At 44.9% G+C, this 22156-nt stretch overlaps 1 protein-coding gene across 2 annotated transcripts in view; it reads left to right on the top strand.

The window, feature by feature from the left end:
* hhip (hedgehog interacting protein) overlaps positions 1–22156 on the top strand; it is a 41355-nt gene that overhangs the window by 4710 nt on the left and 14489 nt on the right. For both annotated transcript variants that reach the window (XM_086120806.1, XM_086120807.1), the window contains exons 2-9: positions 5488–5680; positions 10059–10203; positions 11067–11268; positions 16585–16736; positions 19131–19304; positions 19373–19516; positions 19620–19738; positions 21830–21953. In XM_086120806.1, coding sequence (XP_085976932.1) covers positions 5488–5680; positions 10059–10203; positions 11067–11268; positions 16585–16736; positions 19131–19304; positions 19373–19516; positions 19620–19738; positions 21830–21953 — 1253 coding nt within the window. The remainder of the gene's footprint in view (positions 1–5487; positions 5681–10058; positions 10204–11066; positions 11269–16584; positions 16737–19130; positions 19305–19372; positions 19517–19619; positions 19739–21829; positions 21954–22156) is intronic.

Raw genomic sequence — 22156 nt, 5'->3', positions numbered from 1 at the left:
AAATAAGCGAGGAGGGAGTTGGGGTGGGGGCTTTGAAAGAGTCGACTTCTCCTCCCAGCTACACTGCCCACACATGGAGCCCATTCTGATTATGGCCAAAGAATAACAAGGCCATTGTGTTTGTTGGTTTCGCTAATGGGAGAAGCTGGAGAACATCACCCCACTACGCCTCTCACACCCTCTCCCGTCATCAACCCCATCCAAGTGGTAATGCCTTTGGGAGTGTACCCCCTCCTCTTTTTGCCAACCAACTTTACACCTATTCCCCCGACGACAAGTGTTTTGTTGAAGCTTAGTGTTGCCTACATCACCGCTGCCACCAAATGACAAGTGTTGTTTTCAGACGTCTGGCGAGTGGTTGCGTATCCTAAAACTGCTGCAAAGGGGATCATATTTGGTTAAAAATGTGTTCGAATGTTAAATTCAACTCAACAGGCGATGTTGAGGTCAACCACTCTGTTAAAACACTCTTTGGTGGGGGGTGGCGGGGCTAACTGCTGTAAAAGTATAAAATGACATCAGTTGCGTTCGAGGCTAACTTGGCAGTCTGTCTGTACTCAAGTTCCCCAACTTATTGACTCAAATGCGTGACGAGTCACATAAATCAAAGTCCTAATCACAGACTCCAGTTGAAAGTCGTATATTAAGAAAGCCAGTTGGTGGCTAGCGAGTTTAAACTACCGGTAAGCTACAGAAGCTAACTTAGCAGTCTAGAGCAGGGGTGTCAAACTCATTTTTGTCAGGGGCCACATTGTCGTTACAGTTTCCCCTCAGAGGGCCGTCATGACTGTGAATTTTGTAAAACCATATAAATGTTGAACCACCTCCACGTATTATACACATACAGCGGACAACAAATTGATGGGAGAGCTTGTTTTAAAATCACAAGTCAAGAATAATGGCTTGTTCAAATATTGTCGTTATGGATTAGATATGACAATATGACATTTTTGGTTCCGACTTCAGCAAGCATCATGCAAGTTGGCATGCTCGATTTGCTTTCGCGGGCCACATAAAATGGTGTGGCGGGCCAGATCTGGCCCCCGGGCCTTGACTTTGACACATGTGGTCTACAGCATGGGTGCACAAGTCCGGTCCTTCGAGAGCCCCTGTTCAGCCTGTTTTAGATGTCTCCCTCCTCCAACACACCTGATTCAAATGCTCAAGATCATCCTGCGTCTTTATGTGATACTCAAACATTCACATTCAAAGTGCTCCAACAGAAAGACTTAAATGTCCACATTTTCCAAATTTTAAGGCGTTCGTCCTACCTCACCGTCATTCAATTTCTTTACATTGCTGCTTGACCTCTGGCGGGGGGATTAACAAAAAAAAGGACACAAACACAAAGCTTGTTTGTTCTGCTTTCTGGATGATGAAAATTTGGAGTCTCTCCCGGCACCATATGGACGCGGGGCACGGCTGAGAGTGCACCAATGCTACTCACCGTGGAACCTTTGCCAGCTCACGCCACTCGGAGTCACTAGGCAATTTAGAGCATGAGGGCAGGCGTGCCCACCACGCTGCAGGGTGCACAGAGGAACACGTGCGGAGGATTGAGCGGTCCTTTTAAGGCAGTGGAGACAAATGCTCGTATTTAAAAACATGTTTTTCTGTTCAGGCACTCCGCCGGTCATATTTTAAGTCATTAAAAAAAAAACCGAATCAAACCATACAAGTGTTAAAACAAGCAAATTGTTCAAAGAATTCCCAAAACAGTCTTTTTATTTACCGTATTTTCCGCACTAAAAGGCGCACCTGAAAGCCTTCCATTTTCTTAAAAGCTCACAGCGCGCCTTAAAATCCGATGCGCTTTGTGTATGGTCATTACGGCAATACTTCGACCCCAAAATGGCTCCTTGCTCGAGACATGCTGACAACGCAGAGTTCAAACTTAAGGCGATGGAGTTACGCAGTTGAACACGGAAATAGAGCAGCGGTAAGAAAGTTCAACGTTAACGGGTCAATGTTATAACTTGCTGTTGGTTAAGTGAACTGTGTCGCTGCTTCATTAAATAAGTTTTACTGACATCTGATCGTTCTGCTGGTGTTTCCTTGAGTGTAGCTCCATCTAGTGGATGCATTGTAGATTGCGTCTTATAATGCGGTGTGCCCAATCTATGAAAAAAATGACAAAATAGGCCATTCATTGAAGGTGCGCCTCATAATCCAGTGCGCCTTTTAGTGTGGAAAATACGGCACTGACAACGTGTAGTAATAGCTGCTAGTCACTCTGCAGCTAGCTGCTTAGCTCATAGCACTACCGGGAAAATTTGTCGACTTCATTGTCTTGACTTCCACTACGATCCTCTCGTTTGAAAAAAAACAAAAAACAAAAAAACAAAAACAAAGCTTGACTAGAATAACGATGACCGCACGTCAAATGTAAGAACTGATTACCGATGGTTGCCGGTCACTCCGTGGCCCAAGTTGTCAACTCCACTGCCCGGACTTTACCGTTATGATGCAATCATAAACAATGTTAACTTAGATTACAAGTTGGGACGTTTACGGTGATGTTGGACACCGCATATTCTTTGTCTTTTCCTCGGCTGGTCTTTGAGCGGAAGGAGTGGTGCAAAAAAAAAAAAAAATCAAATAGTTCACCTTTGATGCTAGCAGAACTGAGCTCTTGCGAGGTGCGCTGATGTCTTGCAAAATTGCTGACGACTAGCGCCTGCATGTTTCCCATACACAGATCTTGTGCAACATACAGTATTTGTATTTATATGCTCATAGCAACGTGGCAAGAATTCCTTAAAAACGACAGCCTGCCAAAATGTAAAGTGTACCAAAAACTTTAAATATGGGTGCGTTCCGTAGATTTATTTTTAAATTTTGGCGGGGGACAGTCTGAAATTTTCATTTGATATCACATGTAGAAAATCTAGTTTAAAAAATGCATATGTAACATTACGTTATTTTGTCAACACATCTTCTCGACCCTTTTGTTTTGTCTGCTAATCGGCGAAATTCTTCTCTGACAAGTGTCAGTTACAAATATTCACCAATGAGCTTGTATGGGCCAAACTTCTGATAAACGTATCTAGATTAACCGAGTCGAGTCACGCCTATCTCACGTAAATAGTTTCTGAGCAACTTTAGAAGCAACCTTTTTAAAATTGTCTCAACACGGACCGGACATAAGCATCATGGAATCAACCAGAGCTTCTGCTCCCTTTCGGCTTGTACATCCTTTGAGTGCGTTTGAATTATGAGCTTCCACGGTGTCACGTTGGACTCTGCGGAATTTTCCGTAAACGTTAGCATAATCAGCTTGGCGCTTGTGGTTCTTGCTACCTTTTTTCCGGTAAACACGGCTTCCAAACAGAGCGCCCCCCCCCCCCTCCCCGAGTGTGGAGTTTGTTCCGCAATCAGGGAAACGTGTAAGGCGTCCTTATGCTGGCCTTGGGTCCTCGCCGCTAATTGACTTGGACAGACTGCTAATTTGTTGATACCAGAGAGAGGGAAACGATGTGCCTGTCTATCTCTACTGTTTACACATGGACCTCACACAGAGCAAAGTACTGCCAGCCTGCCTCTGCCTCCGCTTGCCCGAGCGACACCCGCTCTTGACCCAGACTAGATTACATTGTGTTTTATTGCAGCTAATTTGCTACATAAATAATCCTGCTCATTTCTTTTCGGATTAACCCTCGGGGCTGCTAACGATCCCCCGAAGTCAAGCTTGTAATTTTCTCCCCCCACCCCCCTTCATTTCGCACGTTGTGCACCTGGGTGTCGTTTAAAAATAATCATAAAATTTTTATGGGGGCTGGCGATAAGGCAACCAGTAGCAATTAGTTGAGTGATGCTGGGGGGGGGGGGGGGGGGGGTTCACAACCTGACAATGTTGACATTGGATTGGCTGATTTGTGTCCCCTGCAAGTGGTTTATTGACTTTTTTTTTTTTATCAATGGTGCGGTCAAAATTGAAATCAAACCAGCCACTTTTTGCAATAATTTCTGTTTTTATGTTTGGTGTGGTCTGAAAATATACACTTTACCACCCATTTTATTCATACCAGGCATGTATTTGGGGTGTTTTTTTAAATCTTTCTTTTTAAGTAGATGACACACCTAGCAAGCAGTTTGGTTATCAATTTGAGTGATGGCTACAATTGCAATTGCTGCTATTGAATAATTTATAATATTTGGAAGTCATGTCTGAATGTGTTTTATGTTGACTGTAGAGCCGCTCTCAATCTTGACATTGAATCACCCACATGCCAGTAAGATTTTGACGTTTCATCATCATGAATGGTCATGTCCCCCCGCCCCCAGCTCACCCCCCAAAAATAGTGCGACTAATTTATGTGCTGGTGTGACCAATTGAGAAGGTTGGTCACACCTGTACTACCAGTGAAAAAGTAATTTTCGAGCCCTGTAACAGTTGGAAGTGACGTCTGAATATGTCTGAGCGGATGTATTTATTTATTTTTGGTCCATTTAAAATGTTATTGTGGGTGTGCTTCAACATCTCTCAAAATCCGTACCCATTTAAAGGTCCAAGAGTTGCCCCGCCGAGAGTCATCCATTCTCATAGAACGTCCACAAGTCACAGCTTAAAAGGGTGTCTTTTTCAGAAGGCGGAAGAAACCGTTCTTTTTGTACTATGGCAGGAGAATAGTCAGTCAGAAGTTCATTTGAAAAGGACCGATCATCTCACTTCCTCTTATTGTAGCCCAAAACATCACTCCACAGCCTTCTGACTGACCTTGCACCCTTATTGGGACATACTGCCCATCCGCCAACCATCTAGAACTCCATCCATCTGAACCATCCGATAGCAAGGCATTCATCCATGAATCAGGCTTGCCTTAACGCATCTTTCAAGTACAATGCTTTTGTTGAGATGTCCCGTGTTTGCATTCCTTGGGCAAGACCTTAGAATATTCTTTGCTTGTCATCAACCGAAAGAGTCGTTTTTCTTACCATGCTCCAAATTTGTGACTTTCTCAATGAAGCAGAACAAGCCCTCCTAAAGTAATCTCTCTCGAATGCACTTGCGCGACCTTTTCATTAATACGCAACAAACACACTAATTTGCCCGCAAACATCACTATATAATGTTTTTCCTTGAAATGCCGATTGTTTTCATGGATGAAGATGACGCATACCAACTGTCAATTGCTGACTTACGTAGAGCGACCTCCTCAACCAATTTCCCTTTCAACAGGCTCATCTGGGGAAACCACCGATCAAACCTGTCAGAGATCGACGTAATAGAAACAGACAAGAAGAAGCAACATATGCAAAAAAGTTTCCAAGTCAAGCCGTTGCTCAAATGTTTATTTAGCTTAGATTCCAAATGCATAATCATTTGGAACTGGGTGTAGACAGCCAACAGGCTAAGTCGTGCACTCCGTTTTTCCAATGCAACACAATTAATCAACACTAAACATTAATCAGACTGTGGCGTGTGTGTGTGTGTGTATGTATGTGTGTGTGTGCGTGTGTGTGTGTGTGTGTGTGTGTGGTCCCCAGATCTTCTCCACCAACAACACAGAATGCGGCCGTCTGCTGGAGGAGATCAAGTGCGCACGCTGCTCCCCCAACGCGCAAGTGTTGTTCCACCCATCGGAACCAGGCAGGATGCCACACAGGGAGCCCGACCTGCCTCAGCTCTGCCAGGACTTCTGCCGCGAGTTCTATTACACCTGTCGGGGACACATACCGGGTAAAAAAAAATCAAAAAAAAAATCCCGACAGAGTGTCTCTGAATCACAAGTCTTTGTTTGGTTACCTTGTAAGATTCAGATGTTCTGCATGGAATTATTTATCCTGCGCTTTACCTCATCTGACCTCACCTTCCATTTGTTGCCGACCACCCCTCGTTTGTTTGGTCGCTCGTCCGCCTTTTTTTTTTTTTTTTTTTGCTCTTCAACGCATCCTCACACGTCCCGTGTATCTTTTTTTTTTCTTGCAAGCTTATTTAATTAGCCTCACAAACACGGACATGTTTTCCTGACCTTGATTGTCGCAACCACACACGCGCACAGATTTGTGTTACCTTCTGACATCAACGTGGAAAATAGGATGGCGCCGGCGGGTGTGAAAACAAACGACTATGACGTGCGCTTACAAAAATCAACACGAGAGCAAGCAAGCAAGGAGTCATAGACCAAGAAAACGCTGCAAGATTTTTGTTGAAGAAATTCTTAAAATAAGGATGTTGAAAATGTTCCTTTCTTAGGATAGGCTGACATGGATAATTGTTTTTTTTGGTAACATATAGTAAAAGGAGTTAAACTTTTGTAAATTTAAAATGCCAAGTATTATGCTTTGGTTTGGTGCTCCGTATTTTATTACGGGCCCTCATGACATACGCGGTAAATAAACTTGAGAATTTGCAAGTGAGACTGTCCCACGACTTGTAATTGGCTGACACAAGATTTGGACTGGAGCAACCAACCAATCTCGATAATGTTTGTTGACATCACTGCATCTTCCCCACAGAACTAGCTTCGCAGGTTTTGCTAGCAGGTTAGCTAAATAGCAGCCAGTCTTCTAAAAGACACGAATTATCGCCTCCGTGGCGGAAAAGAAGCGAAGGCTTCTGGCGAGTATTGCTCGCACAAAAGGAGGATGAATAGTATTTCACGGGAGAATAAATTCTAAGGCGAAGCGGTGCTAAACTGTCACTAAACTATCGTTAAAAGTAGTCACAATTCGCCGGAATAAATGACTGATGCTACAGTGCATGCTACACAGTCTTGCTGGAACTGCGTTCGTTCCAGCAGGGAGTAATCAACTATGAATAGAAAATTAAGAAGTGTTTGGAGAGAAAATATCATACACGGCCAAGCACTGTACAGTCCCAAAAATGTTTGAGATCTTCAGGATTAACATTGTCAATTTTTATTTTTTTGCTTTTAAAAAAAAAATCGATTTAGCGTGATGAATAATACATCTTTGAATATTTCGCAATTTTCTGATAAATATTTGTGATGTATTGTACTTTTTAGTTTTTTGGGGGCAGTGGGGTAGGAGTCATTTTTCGTCATTTATTCCTTATTCAAATCCAGCACAGTGGGCAGTCAAATAGCACCCCTCCACCCTAAAACTCACTGGGAGGGGGAAACAATGGCCCTGACAACAGTTTCACCGATCAACACCTTGAAAAAAAGTCTCAAGGACCCATGCCTGAAATTGATCAGAATGTCAGCCGTTTTGATCTCAAGAAGGCGTTTGTAACGGACGGCGGAGTCCAGTCAACTCTACCACCGAAAGACAGTTGGTAGCGAGGCAGCAGAATTGCCTTAGAAGAGATCTAATATCACAGGTTTTGCCTTCCAAAACATGATCAAGTAACCTGTCTGCAGATGCTGTGCTACAGAATATCAAACATTGCAACATAAGCCACCCTTGTCTGCGCTGGCAGGCACAAGCTGCGACATTAGCTCATGGCGCGTAGAGGAGGCGTGGTTGGTTAGATGTTATTGCCCGGGAGCTGACACACATGTGGACTCAGGGAGTCCAAAAAAAAAAAAAAAAATGAAAAGACGCGTACCCCCCCACCCCTTTTACTTACCACCCCCTTTCCTCCCACCCCGTGTTGTGCTCCTTCTCAGCGGGCCCCCGCCGCCACAGATCAGCATCTGTGGTGACGAATGACACATTTATTTTTCTACAAAGCCAGTGTGTATGTAAAACTGCTGAAGTGCATCAAGATGTCAAGTACTTGGGCCGGGCCACCCAGGTTGCCTTTGGAAGATAACCAGATGGAAGCTTCAGCACCAGAGAGCCACGAATATGGACAAGGCTCTGTCTCTCTCTCTCTCTCTCTCTCTCTCTCTCTCTCTCTCTGTCTCTCTCTCTCTCTCTCTTTCTCCCCTTCTCATGTTGCCTCTCACCAGCATGCTCACTACCATTTCGTGGTAGTCTGATAAGAAGCATCTCCTAATTTCGAAAATATGACTTTTTTTTTTTTTTGGACAATCCAATGCCAGTGTTGCGGAATAACCTGGCACCAACACAGAATGGGGGTGACAGTCAACCCCAATTTTTACGCTTTCAGATGCATTATCAGAGCCGTAACAGAGGCGCTTGTAAAGTTTACTCACTTGTCCCACTCTTGAGCATTTTATCTGTCACGCCAGACTGATGTCATCCATTTATCCGATTGAGGGAAGCTATATCTCTCATTCGTTGAGTTGTGTGTGAAAGGCTTCTGTTGCGGGGATCTCTGGGGAATTGATATTTTGTCTGGACCACCTTAAGTTCAGGTTAGCATACAGTCGTTTATACTGTATGTATTATTATCCGACATCACATTTTGCCGTCAGAGACTGCGTTTTACTTCGCATCATTGCCCTTGTCCCTCGCCACCAGTCCTGAGCTATCGCTTGTCGCCATGCGTTTGCTCCACCTCGGCTAGTTCTCCCTCAAGCATTTCCAGTTGGTCCATAATGCTGCTGCTTGCCTTCTAACTGGAGCTCGTAGGAGGGAGCAGATAAGTCAAATTCTGGCCTCCCTTCACTGGCTTTGTATTTAGTAGCATTTGTGTTGTACCTGCACTAGTAAAACTCCCACTTAGGTCTCACTCCCACCATTCCTGCTTACCCTTAAACTCCCTTCCTCAACCCGAGCTCCCACACCAGCGTGCTTAAGATAACTGCACACACAAGCGGGTGGGTGGTGTAGCAGGCGCACTTGTGTTTCTGTGGTACTTTGATCTCCGTGTTGTGTTTAGATATTCAAGGGGATATCCTATCACCTCCAGTTTTTGCTGCGGTCAGCCCTTGCAGTGGCTCGGCTGTGTGGCAGATGAAAGGAGGGGGTCGGGGTGGGACCCTGTTTGTGTTTTTATCATGGGTGGATTTTCTCCCCCCCCCCCAACCCCCACCCCTTCTGTCCGTCTGTCCTCCAGCTTTGACCAAAGGAAACAGCATTGGCAAGATTGTTTTTAGCTGGCGAGGGGGGTTGCGGAGGAATAATGTTGTGCCGGCGCTGTTTTTGTATGTGTGTGTGGCTGACATATTGGTTTTACTCTTCAGGGCGGTCTGAGAGAAATAAAGATGCATAGTGTACAACATGCATAAATACTAGGGGTGTGCCAAAAGTTACGGTTTCCTACGTTCCTTAGTTTTCAGGTCACCTCCCAGTTCACACGGGGTGAAAGAACCACTTGCAAAACAAAAAAAAAGATGCGGCCGGATTTTGTGTAAACGGCAACACATTTTAATAACATTTCAGGAAACTTTTAAGGTAACGGCTAGCAGTAAATTTGTCAATAATGTTAAATGTAATAAATGAAAATAGATACAATAAAAAATAAAAAGCCTTCAAAATATACAATCAATACCAAAAAAAAATCATTGAAATGAACAATAATGAAATAAATAGGTTCTGTCTGTCTGTCTGGGGTTCTTGTTTTGTTCCCCAGTGGATGTGTTCTCCTTATCGAGCAACATGGAATGGGCAGTATTTGACTTCTGTTGTATTTGGTTGACGATGGAGACAAGTTACATTGCTGGTCCAGCTCTCAAATCGACCTCCCCGACTGATACGTGATAGTTTTATTTTCAAGAGAATATTAATATCGTAAACACACTCCGTCCTGTTTATTATATACCGAAGGCCAAACATTCCCCCCCCCCCCCCCCCCACCAAGTTCCTGAGGCTTTTCAATCTCCAAAAGGGTCTACGTTTCTCGTTCACCCACCAGGAGACGCCGCATTGCAATCATATCAGACTGACAGCTGGTGTACATTGTCAATAAATGTTTTTCACAAAGTCGAGTATTTATTATTCGATATGCACAAACATGTTCCCGTAGGCCAAAATCATGTCAATATAAATTATAGTCTGTCTCCCCCTTGCAGTTTTAGCCAGAAGTACCCTTTTCACATTTGGCTTGGCCTGCTGTCTCTTCTGCTCATTGTGGTTTAGTTTGACCCAACACACACACATACCGTATCTTACATTTTACTGTCCATCACTTGGCTCTTGTTTCTTCTCCAATGAACACGAAAGTCATACGGCCTTTCATTTTCGCTCTACCTCAAAAATTTTCATGCCCATATTTCATTTTATTTATTTTTTTGTGTGTGCAGAATTGTTCCAGGCTGACGTGGACGAGTTCTGCCAATACTACGGCAGACGAGATGGAGGCCTGTGCTTTCCAGATTTTCAACGAAAGCAAGCACAGGGCCAAGATTCCAACTACTTGGGCGATGAGAAAATGGAAGATATCAGCAGGTTTGTCGCCACAATTTCTTTTCCTTTCTGCGTGCCACGCGCCTTTGACGAGCCGAGTCGCATGCTGAAACTTTGGTCAGGGGAGAGCTTCCGCTCACAAAGTGCAAACGCGTCAGTGTGGTCGCCTCCCTTCTCTTGAGGAGAGGCTTTTCATCCTCACTTCACTCGGGGCAAAAGACCAGGCAACGTTTGCTCCGTTTTTTTCAAATCCAAGGACAGTTCAACTGACTAACACAGAACAGAAACATGCACACATGGAGTCAATGTGGTGACTTGATTGTCAGTCTTGACCTCAATGTGTGTCTGTGTGTGTGTGTGTGTGTGTGAAGTGTTGGTTGTGATATTTAGATTTGTTTAAATACAAATATGGCACTACAGCCCTCCAAAAAGCATGTAACATTTAATCTGCGTGTGTGTGTGTGGGGGGGGGGGGGGTGCTGTTTCTGATTGGGACTCATTTGGAGGAATTCCCTCGTAAGAGTTTGTCAATGTACAAGCCCAAAATGGCTGCTTTCATACCAAAATGGCCGACTTCCTGTTTAATTTCAGACATGGTTCCTTCAGACATTTTTGTGCATCCTGTTATTATAGACATGCCCACCCAATGTCAGTGGGAGAAACTGCGGTCTGAGTCTAATTGAACTGTCCAGGCCCCTTTGGAGAATGGAAAAGAAAGTCTGTATTGTTATTGGTGCAAATACAACATACTGTATCCCCCATGATTAACGGGGGTTCACCGAGTAATGCAATTTAAGATCAAACACCCCCCCTTATAACCACTGTTTTAAATTTTCCCACGGCCCTTGTTTTTTTTCTTGACCTTCTCCTCTGTCTGACCTTCTTGTATCTCCGCCATTGCCCAGGAAACACAAACACAACTGCTACTGTGCCCAGGAGGTGTTGAGTGGTCTGCGGCAGCCTGTGGCCGTGGTGCATTGCGGCGACGGATCCCAGCGCCTCTTTGTCCTGGAACGGGAGGGATTTGTCCGAATACTCACCCATGACCTGCAACTGCTCAAAGAGCCCTTCCTGGACATCCACAAGCTGGTGCAGAGCGGCCTGAAGGTAAGGAGGAATCGTGGAAAACCACGAGGAACATCTCAGGGTTGGGTGGTGTGTGTGTGTGTGTGGGGGGGGGGGGTGTCTGCTCACTATTACCTTTCCAATTGTATTGTTATGACAAAACGAGACCATTCATCAAACGTGACGGCAGCCAATCATTGCGCTATTTTCTGCTAATTAACTGTACATACAGCTCGCATTGTCCTGCACTGCTCACTCTCGCAAGATGGTTTAATGGCCCGCCTAATCTATCCCACATTGTTCCTCTAAGGAGTCACGCTGAATTACAGTTGAACGCCCCCCCCCCCCCCCCCCAAAAAAAAGGTGATGCGATTCGGGCAACATGGTCTGGAAAAATAGGCACCTTTGCACACTTAGATCAGTTGAAGCCAGCCAAGACCAAATTTGGGACACATACTTCCCTGTTTTCTGTTTGCACTAGCCTCTTGCTAGCTCGTCACCAGCCTCTTCATCTTTCAACTTCATAATACAGTGGTTAACGTCCAATCTTACATGGGGACAGTTTAATCCTGCAACAAATTACTTTTTGAAGAATTGTTTTAAAATCCGGTGAAGGTGGAAGCTAGCCGAGCACCCCAGAGATGAGTTTGAACTTTTGAAGTTTCAGACGCGCAATCAAAGAACGATGGGAAGTGTCTGGAATTCTTCAGATTGCATGAGGAGATGGCCTTGTCGGGATATTTCGGGGATGAGGAGGAAGGGGTGCACACGCTCCCGGGCAGGAAGTTTGTTCCCGCACGCATGCCACTCACAGTTTGTTTACAGGGAGTCAAAGCAAGCAAAGCATTTGAATATGTAAGTGGCCCCTTGAGGGACGCTCGGCATGCTGCCTCTTCTCTTATCGTCGGCATCATCGCTGGATGTGGATGAAGCCATCGTTATGATGATTCGATCCCTTGAGTCTTGTTCTATGAAATCTCCCCCCCGGCCTCTCCTCCAGCCACACAGAGTGGAGAAGGTATTTACCAGCAGCATCAACAGGATGGAGCTGCCTTCAATACAGAGCCCACCCCCACCCCCCCGCCCCTCCGGCCCCCTCCAGAGAGGGGCCAGATAACTGGTTTATCATCACCAGTCCCATGCACATGCTTTGATTGTAATGCCCTGTGTTGTTTCCTTCTCCCCTCCAAAACACTCCCACTCCTTCTGTGGACGCCCACCCTCCTCGTCCCCTCCATGTGCCAATTAAGCTGCAGCGAAACAATGGTGTGCTGCTTTGGTGTGGGCTGCATGCCGCGCTGTGGGTGTTCTGCCTGTAATTCGATCTCTGTACGCTTGTCCCTGCCGCAAATGCGCACCATCCTCAGTCATCCTCGCCGCGGTCTCTCCGCAACTGCTTGATATTTTCCTCCCTCACCTCTAATGTGATTGGACAAGACTCAGCTTGAATGCATTTACTTGCAGCTGCAGCTCTTTTTTTGGTTTTCAAGGGGATGGGTGGGGGACAAGAAATGTCACTGCTAATTTTTAGGATCATTACTTATGGAAATTAGTCAACTTCTTCCCGTGGTATGACAAATAGTCTCTTTAATGATGAATTAGGAGACCGAATAAACCTCAAAACCAGCAGCGATGGACACATCGCACCCCCCCCCCCCTTTTTCTCCTCGTAACGATCATCAAGCTTTGTGAACATGCTTCGCTCGCGGTATGTAGCAAAGGGAAAAATCCTCGACAACTCAGCAAGCCGTTAAATTGCCCAAAATGGCTGCTTCAAACCATATTGACTGACTTGCTGTGAGAAAGACAATACAACATTTCACACAGTTTGGTGCCCTAATAACCCACGAATGTATCTGTATTGTCTTTTGCTCAAAACTGACAAGCATAACCCCGAGAGACTAATTTCGTCCTCTTCTGTATCTAGGCGCGTTTTGGCTGCCGCTGCTCAACCCGTATTGTTTTGTGTTTTTTGTTATTGTAAAGTGTCCTTGGGTGTCTTGAAAGGCGCTTATAAATAAAATCTATTATTATTATTATTATTACATCACCATCTCTCCTCTGGCCTCCTTTTTGTCAAACAGCAAAAAGCAGATTGACTTGAATGTATGACACTGATTCACAGGGACTCCAAATCTATTTTTTTTTTCACAAAACTTTGTGGCTATTCTAACAAGTAACAGGAATGCACCGCCCTCCCCCTCCCATCAAAAAGAAAAACAAAACAAATAAACCCCACAATGTAGACAACTTTCCAAATAACAAAACAACCGCATCATTTGTCGGCCTACTGGACCAAAACATGTTTTGATGGTGTCTGAAAGGATGTCTCGTGAGTGACAGGCCCTGATGACACGTCGCGTTAAGACAGTCCAATGTCCAAAATCTGTTATTTATAAAATTTCCTTTTAGTGATTGTATAAAATGTGTCTGAATGTGTACCGTTCATGCAGTATGGTATGTATGCTAAGGAACATTTTTCGCGTCTGATTAAAAAAAAAAAAGAAGAAGCCTTTAAAAAAAATGGGCTTCTTTGAGGACATTTTTAAAGAATTGTAGTGTGACTATCTTCACCGGTCAAAACTGAAGGACTGAGTTTCTTCTCTGGGCATTGTGGCTCAAATTCTAAACTCGCATCGACTGTACAGCAACGAAGGACATCGAAAAGATGGATGCGCTTGCAAGTCTTTTTTTTTTTTTGGTTACCAAGTCACATTGCCAACTACTGGCCTGGCATGCACATCGCATGACCTCATATTTGGGGTTCCATGTGAACGGGCGTCCGTTTGTGTGGTGTTTGCCAAAACTAAGACCAGGATTACCCTTAACTCGCCATAAGATGTTATCATCCATCCATCCATTTTCCGAACCGCTTGATCCTCACTAGGGTCGCGGGGGGTGCTGGAGCCTATCCCAGCCATCTCCGGGCAGTAGGCGGGGGACACCCTGAATCAGTTGCCAGCCAATCGCAGGGCACACAGAGACGAACAACCATCCACGCCCACACTCACACCTAGGGACAATTTAGACCGTCCAATCAGCCTGACATGCATGTTTTTGGAATGTGGGAGGAAACCGGAGCACCCGGAGAAAACCCACGCAGGCCCGGGGAGAACATGCAAACTCCACACAGGGAGGCCGGAGCTGGAATCGAACCCGGTACCTCTGCACTGTGAAGCCGACGTGCTAACCACTGGACTACCAGGCCGCCCTAAGATGTTATCATACAACCCCCTTTCTCATCCCTTCTTCAAGCTTCTTTTTCCCCACCCATTCGATGTCAAAGCAGGAGCCCCCGGAGAACACGAGTGGAGGGAACAGAGGAACCTGGCAGCAGGTGTTTGTGACAAATGAAAAGATAATACCTTGAAAGATTCATTCGGACCCGCCCTGCCTGGAAGTGTGCTGACAGATGCTGTATTTAGGGAAAACATAAGGGGATAACTATTGTACAATGAAGCAATCCGAGGATTTATTAGCAGGGGAGCAAATTGTTCATTCGGTTGCAACACGGTTTATTCAGGGTGTCAAACCCCCCGTCCCCCCCTTGGCCTCGGATCTCGGCCTCTTTAGAATTGCCGTTACCTTTTGGTCTGTTTTAGGGAGGTGGATCACTGCATCTCCGGATTCAACATACCGGTACATCAAACATCCTGACATTTTTGGTCGCTGTATAAGTCACCTATTTCACCCCCCCTGTTGTTTTTATTTGACTTGAGCGAGCTGCTATCTTGTCTGACTCTCTTGCATCTCAAGAGCTTTCACAAGATCAATGAAACCCAGGGGGGGGTTCCCGGTGTGGGTCTCGGTTCTTGCTCATCGGTACTCCTAGTACATTCCAGTGTGCCGCGTCATCCGTTTTGATTCCACATGTGGCCCGTGTCACTGTCTGCATACATGTTACGACATCCAGACAAGACTCTGCAGTTAACCCCTACAAGATGTGCAAGCTCTGCGCCATTACATCCATCTCCATTATTTAGATGTGCTGCGCGACTTTTTGGCCAGAGTAGTCAGGGCTTGCGTGTGAGCTGGAGCCGATCCCACCCCAACTTTGGGCGAGCAGCAGGGTACACCCTGGACTGATCGCCAGCCAATCACAGATCATTGTGATAATGAATGAGAAATAAAGGAGAACTATTCATTCTTTGGTGACACGACAAGCAAGCCATACCGGGGGGCATGTCAAACAAAACGCCCTCGGTTCACCGCAACACCCAGCATAGTGTGGCGTGGTCTGCCAAATTCCCAATCGCACAAAAACCAGTCTTGCACCGGCACAAAAATTAAGATGCAGCGGTTTTTACGCCCGGGCTACGAAAATCGATGCCCTCGTCATTATGCGTCCTCATTGAGAATGAGATCGCACGGAAACCTCTCCAGAAGCACGTTCATAAACATTCTTCACACCTCAAAAGCTTGTGCTCATTCTTTTGTGGAGAAGAAGAGCGCCACATAAATTGCCAAGCTGCCTGGCCCGACCAGCCCGGCGGCCTGGCAAAGCCTAGCTTGGCGCTCTTGCTGATTATTACAGCGAGTGAGCGAGCTATGACGGCAGGACCACCAGGGTAGTGACAAGCGGTGGGGCTGCCTGTCGGCCTGAGACAAAAGGTTTACATATTACACAAGCAATTTAGATGTTTTCTAAACATGTTGCCAGGACAGTGGGAGTTGGCAGACCCTTCCTTGTTTATTTATATATATTTTTTTAACCCCCCACCGTCTCCTTTTCCCCTTAAGCCGTGAATTTTGCATGCATTTTGTGTAAACCACCAAGGAGCGCGAACGCGCGGGGTGGCGGCGTGGATGGGGTGGTACGGCGTCGAAGCACTCTGCACTTTTGTGCTCTCTATGAACTGTGAGCGAGCTAATAAATTCTTTGAGCCACTCAGCGCCGCATTCACGGATATCCCCCAAAGATTACACTCACAAATCACTGCACAATGGGGGGCCACCTCGGAGGGCCCCGGGGCATCACGGGAGGGGTGTGGTGGGTGGGTGCGGGGACCCAGATCCCCGAGGACTAGCGCGCATAACCAAGAGGAGTGGGCGGGGTTGGAAGAGGAGGCGCAAACGGCTGCGCTCGGAGTCAAATGGTTTATAATGGCGGGTAATGGTCTATTCAAGGAGGTTTGGTGGAGGTGTGAAGTGAAACAGGCGATAGTTTGAAAGGGAAGAATGAGAGAATGCGAGGAGTGTCAAAGGGAATGTGATGGATAAATAAAAAGGGGGATTAGAGGGTTGTGGGGATGGGGTGGGGGTGGGGGGGTTGCAATTCTGAACCCACACGACCAAGGAGAGGCCGAGGCGGGACATAATTAACTCCTGGATCTTTTGTGCTTTGCCATCTGACCGCAGGGCGGAGATGAAAGGGGCCTGCTAAGCCTGGCATTCCATCCCAATTATAAGAAGAATGGCAAGCTCTACGTCTCCTACACAACCAACCAGGAGCGCTGGGCCATCGGGCCGCACGACCACATTCTCCGCGTGGTGGAGTACACCGTGTCCAGGTAACTGGAAACGGTTCAAGCGCATGTTGACCTTGATCGCAAGCTCACAAAGAACGCGAATGGGCTCGTTCTTTGCCGGTTTTGAAAAATTCTCGTTCCAACTGTTCTAAGTAACTTAATGACCATCTCTCAGACATATCTTCTATTTGTAGGTCCTCCTCCCAAGCGCCATTTACTTAGTTTTCTTAATGGCTCCCCCTTGGTCAAATAACATGTGGGTATGAACAAGCTGTAGGGAAACTTACGGCCCGTGGGCCGTATATGATCCACAGGGCTTTGGAATGCGGCCCGCTGAACTTGACCAACAACAGTTAAAAAAAATAAAAAATAAAAATCCAAAAAAAATCCAGTCATTCATCATTTCATTTTGTCCCTGCAATGCCCGCGTTTCCCCAATAGAAGGCGCACTGACCAAGAATAAAGATGTCTTATCACCAAAAAAAAAAAAATCTTTACCACAATAAAGCAGTCGCAGGGCAATAACAAATACACATTTTCATGAGACCAACTAGTACTGGTCTTACTTGAAAATTTGAAGTATTTTTTCATCAAACATTTAATGACGATACTGTCAATTCCCCCCACCCCCAAAATTCTTGTAATTTCATATCTTCTTCTGGTACTTTTAACTGTAATTAAAACCTTTTGCACTCCGCAGTTGTATTATGCATAATTTACTTTTTTTTTTTCTTTGACAAAATAAAATTTGCGCCAGCCAGATATTCAAAGTGTACGGAAACTTCCCAACTCTCATTAGTACACCCATGAGGTTAGTTTGGGCTTTCAAACTACCTTGTCAGTGGAACTGAAAAGCAGTAGTAGTAACTGGCTAGTAGATTTATATAATAAGTTAATTAACTTATTCTTGCCTGACAATTTAATGATACATTTTGTAAGCGTCTTGTCGCTGGAAAAAAATAGGTTTAAAATATGTGAGGGGAAAAAAAGGGGACGTCATTTCATGCTGTAATGTGACTGACTGAAAAATTCCAGCACCCGCAGTTTTGAGAGTTTCCAAAAAAAAAAAAGTTGTGAAGGAGCAGTAAAAAGTGGGATATCAGCGTTCTGCTGGAAATCCCCGACGCCGCTTATTTGACTCTTCTATGATAAAGAAAACCATCTTCTCTCACAAACCTATTTTCAATCACGCCAGTCCATTTGCCTTAATGACCTAATCTTAATTACAGTTTTGGCACGCCATCTCGGTGACTGACTGCGGCGCATGGGGGCTGTAACTCAATTAGAGCATTCGATGGCACTTTTACGGTGTTATTTTCTTTAGAAAGCAGTTTTTTTCTCCACCTTTTTTTTTTCAAATTGCAGGACATTTAGAAACTCAAATCAATCCAGGATGAAATGTGACTCGTACTCGCGAAGCCAAAGCCTCACTTTGCAAGAGACTGCGTGATGTCATCGCTCGCCCACTGTCTGCCTCATGTCTCAACTTGACATTTCTTGAAGGTTTTATAATGTCACTGATGAGTTTTATTTGGTCATACGTCAGCATTATGTTCTTTGAGTGGCGGAAAATAATGTAAAATTACAAAAATAGTGGTGCTTTGGGATAGCTTTTTAATTCGTTCCGTGACCATGCTCTGAACTCAAAGCGTTAGCATCGAAAATGCAGCTGAAATGAATGGAAATGCAATTAATTTATCCCCCCGCCCCAATAAAACTCAACAAAATGGTTGGTGCAAAGAATTAGTTTATAATTGCCAGTAGATGCCACAGCATCGTAGCAAAGTAGTATTTTTGCTGAAGTCAAACTCCTCAACTTATTTCAACATAGTTCCTCGACACCAGGGTCTCACTAGATGGTGGCAAATCAGTTTTGTTGTCTGAATGAAACTCCTCAACTGACTTCACCGGAGTTCCTTGACACCAAAATGCCACAGGATGACAATTCACAAATTGTTGTCTTTTTTTTTTTTTTTTTTTTTTTTTAAATAAAATACACTTTTTTCAGTTGACAAACTGAAGGGGGAAAAAGGCGGAAACAGAGTGGTAAAGTCAGCCGCGGTTGAGGTCTTATTTGATTTGCCTTTTTGGGGCTATTATAGGGCGTAAAAAAACAAATACAACAGCAACCGGGAAACGTTTTCCAACCAAGAGATTTGTTTGAGGTTGTTGGCTCCAAGAATTATTTGAGAGGCGCTGCGTCCAAGGATGTTCCGTCGTGCCGTGACCATGGTGGGAAGATTAACACCCGACATTCACTTCCCACTCCCTGTTATGCGAAAGTAATTGTCACTGTGCGACAACTATTGTACCTACTCTGTGTTATTTCGTGGCATCCTGTTGAACTGGGTTCTGTATAAAAGATGTAGGAGCGCCCGTGCCAGGACTTCTGCGATGCCATATCTCTCTGTGAAATAGTCCGTTTCTTTCCCTCAGAAAGGACCCAAACCAGGCGGACACCCGGACCCTGCGGGTACTGATGGAAGTGGCTGAGCTGCACCGGAAACACCTGGGCGGGCAGCTGCTCTTCAGCCCCCAGGGTCTGCTGTACATTGTGTTGGGGGACGGGATGATCACCCTGGATGACATGGAGGAGATGGATGGACTCAGGTGAGGACAGGTCTAGTGGTATCAAGGCATGAAGGTGATCCAAAGCCTCAAAGGTATTTTGTGCGCAGTGATTTCACAGGGTCCATGCTCAGGGTAGACGTAGACACGGACGGTTGCGCCTCGCCCTATTCCATACCGCGGGACAACCCGTACTTCAACAGCACCAATCAGCCGCCGGAAATCTTTGCGCAAGGCTTACACAACCCAGGCAGGTTGGTCAAACAGGAAAAAAGAAAAGAAAAGGACAAAATACTACACACCGATAGTGCACTTGTGTCGTTCGATGCTCATTCGTTGGTGGTCTGTGTGGCATAGGTGCAGCGTGGATCGGCTCCAAACGGAGAACGGTAGCCTTCTCGTGCTCTGCACAGATGCCAGCGGCAAAAACTCAACCACAGGAAGAATATTGGAGATTCACAAAGGGAAAGATTACGGTGAGTTCAAGTTTTTTTATTGTATTCTTAGAAATTACTCGACCGTCAGTGTCTATTTCAGGGAGCGCGGTGCACATGGTAAAACTCCGCGCTTAATCTGGGAGAGATTTGAGACGCCTGAGAGTGCTGCTGTTTTGGTTAAGTAACAGAGTTCAACCGGGCTAAGCAGTCAACTCTTGTCATGTCCATTTAGGAATCATATTATCTATATTTTCTTCTCACTGGAGGATAAGGAGGTGTTTGCAGTATTTGAAGGAACTCGTTTACAAAAGCAGAAAGACTCCACACTTAATCTGAAAGAGATCTGAACCCGTTGCTGTTTTGGTTAGCAACAGAGTGCAACTGCGACCAGCAATTAAACCCTTTCATGGGAACCATATGCTCAACATTTCTTTTACTGACCGTGAAAAAGGAGAAACTCCTCTCCACACGTGGATCGATCACAGTAACATTTTTCTTGGTGGGTGCTGCTGTTTTGGTTAGCAACAGTGTTCAAATAGGCTTGCCATCATATCTGTGAGTGAATTTATATAATTTTTATTTCTACTCAATTTTGCCTGACGGCCAAAGGGAGGAGTCTATAGCAGGAAGCTGTTTGTACCCAGCAACTAATTGAGCAGAATGATAAAAAAAATATTTTGGATTCCTTTAATCCATAGCATTGATCACAATGTAAATATTGTTTGAAACAGAATGCATCCTTTGCCTGAAATTTGGGCTTTTTAAAAACGTATCTCCCAACCTCTTCTTTTACAAATGTCTTTTTGCAACAACACAGCGCTTTGGCAACACGTTGAGAAACAATCCGGGACAACTGCTGAGGTGCACAAGGTTAAATGGAAAAAATGTAGTGGGCGCCAGAGAAATACCCCCCCCCCCCCCCAGGCCCAAAACACACATTTACAAACACACTTGGAAGCCCTATAACCACCCTGCCCCAATCATCGCTCAGATATGCCAAGAGAGAGCAAAATTGCATCCACACTTTAGATTTAGAGCTGTCAACAGCAATGACCGCAGGGGTGACGGCGAAGCATTGTTGAAAACTCAAATCTCGGTGGGGTTCCGCTCACAATGAGAGGAGAAAAAAAAGGGCAAATGACGGTCCGTTTTTAACCCACTTTTCTTCCACAAATAAATTACGGGTGTTTGTCTTAATAACGACGACTTTGGCAAATCAAATGTAGGATAGTCTGCGACACGGGCCAATTATCTAAGCTGGAAAGTTATTACCGCGGGGAAATCAGCGCGCCCGCCGCCATTCACATTTCCCATTGCCAAGACCACAGCGCTCCAAAAATAAGCCTTATTACATCAGCGTCAAACTTATGAACCGGACAGGGGGACAACGTGCACGTCTGCCAAAGTCCATGTGCTACGGACAAGACGCACACCCAGTACGTAATGGTTTGTTCCACGAAAACATCCGGAAACAGCTCCTCTGTCATATTTAATGGCCATCGCTCTATTGTTGTTGTTTGGCTTAATCTGTCTCATAAAATAAACTGTCATTATAACATTAGTTCCTCACCGCCTTTCTCAGTGATGCTTTACTTTGAATAGAAAAAATAACATTAAGATTGGCAGTTATTAATGTGACAGTAGTTTTTTCACACACACAAAAATCATTTCCTTCTGAAAATGTTTGTACATTTTTGGAAAGAAAAAGTGCTTCAATAGTATTAAGACATTAAAAAACTTTTTCTGAGTAAAATGTTTTCCTTTAAAAAAGCTATGGAAATTATATGACTAATTTACTCCAATAAAAGTAATCTTTATTCTTGTAATATTTTACATAGAGATAGTTTTTCCTTAAACATACTTTTCCTCAAAAGCAAATAGCATTTTCTCAAAAATTATGACTTCATATTTGTCATGTTTTTTTATTTCATTCATTTCATTATTGGCCCCATTATTGACTGCTGACCTGTACGTTGAGCGCTGCATGCTCTGCGCAACTTCATGCAGAGCTAATTTGAAACAGGAATTTGATCCTGCTTTTTTTTCTTTCTTTCTTTTTGCTACACTGACAACATAGTAACACTGGCAACTGAATAAATCTACAATTTTCCTGTCTTTCATACCGTGCAGAGAACGAACCTTCCGTCTATGACCTGCAGTCCATTGGAGGAGCACCACCGGTGGGGGGTTTCATCTACAGGGGTTGCCAGTCCAGACGATTGTATGGCAGTTACGTGTTTGGAGATAAGCTCGGGTAAGGACACGATGCTCAAACCATATTCCTGCAAAAACTGTGAGGCGTGTTTATACAATTTCAGATGGGTGGCTATACTGACAGACGAACAACCACACCTGTGCTCACACTCACACCTAGGGACAATTTAGACTGTTTCATTAACCTGCCATGCATGTTTTTGGAATGTGGGAGGAAACCGGAGTACCCGGAGAAAACCCACG

The sequence above is a fragment of the Hippocampus guttulatus genome, chromosome 9 (assembly GCF_054856545.1).
Source record: "Hippocampus guttulatus isolate MCC_2025c chromosome 9, RoL_Hgut_1.0, whole genome shotgun sequence".
Lineage (NCBI taxonomy): Eukaryota > Metazoa > Chordata > Actinopteri > Syngnathiformes > Syngnathidae > Hippocampus > Hippocampus guttulatus.
Note: the sequence above shows the minus strand (reverse complement) of the source record. Positions and strands in the feature narration are given on the sequence as shown.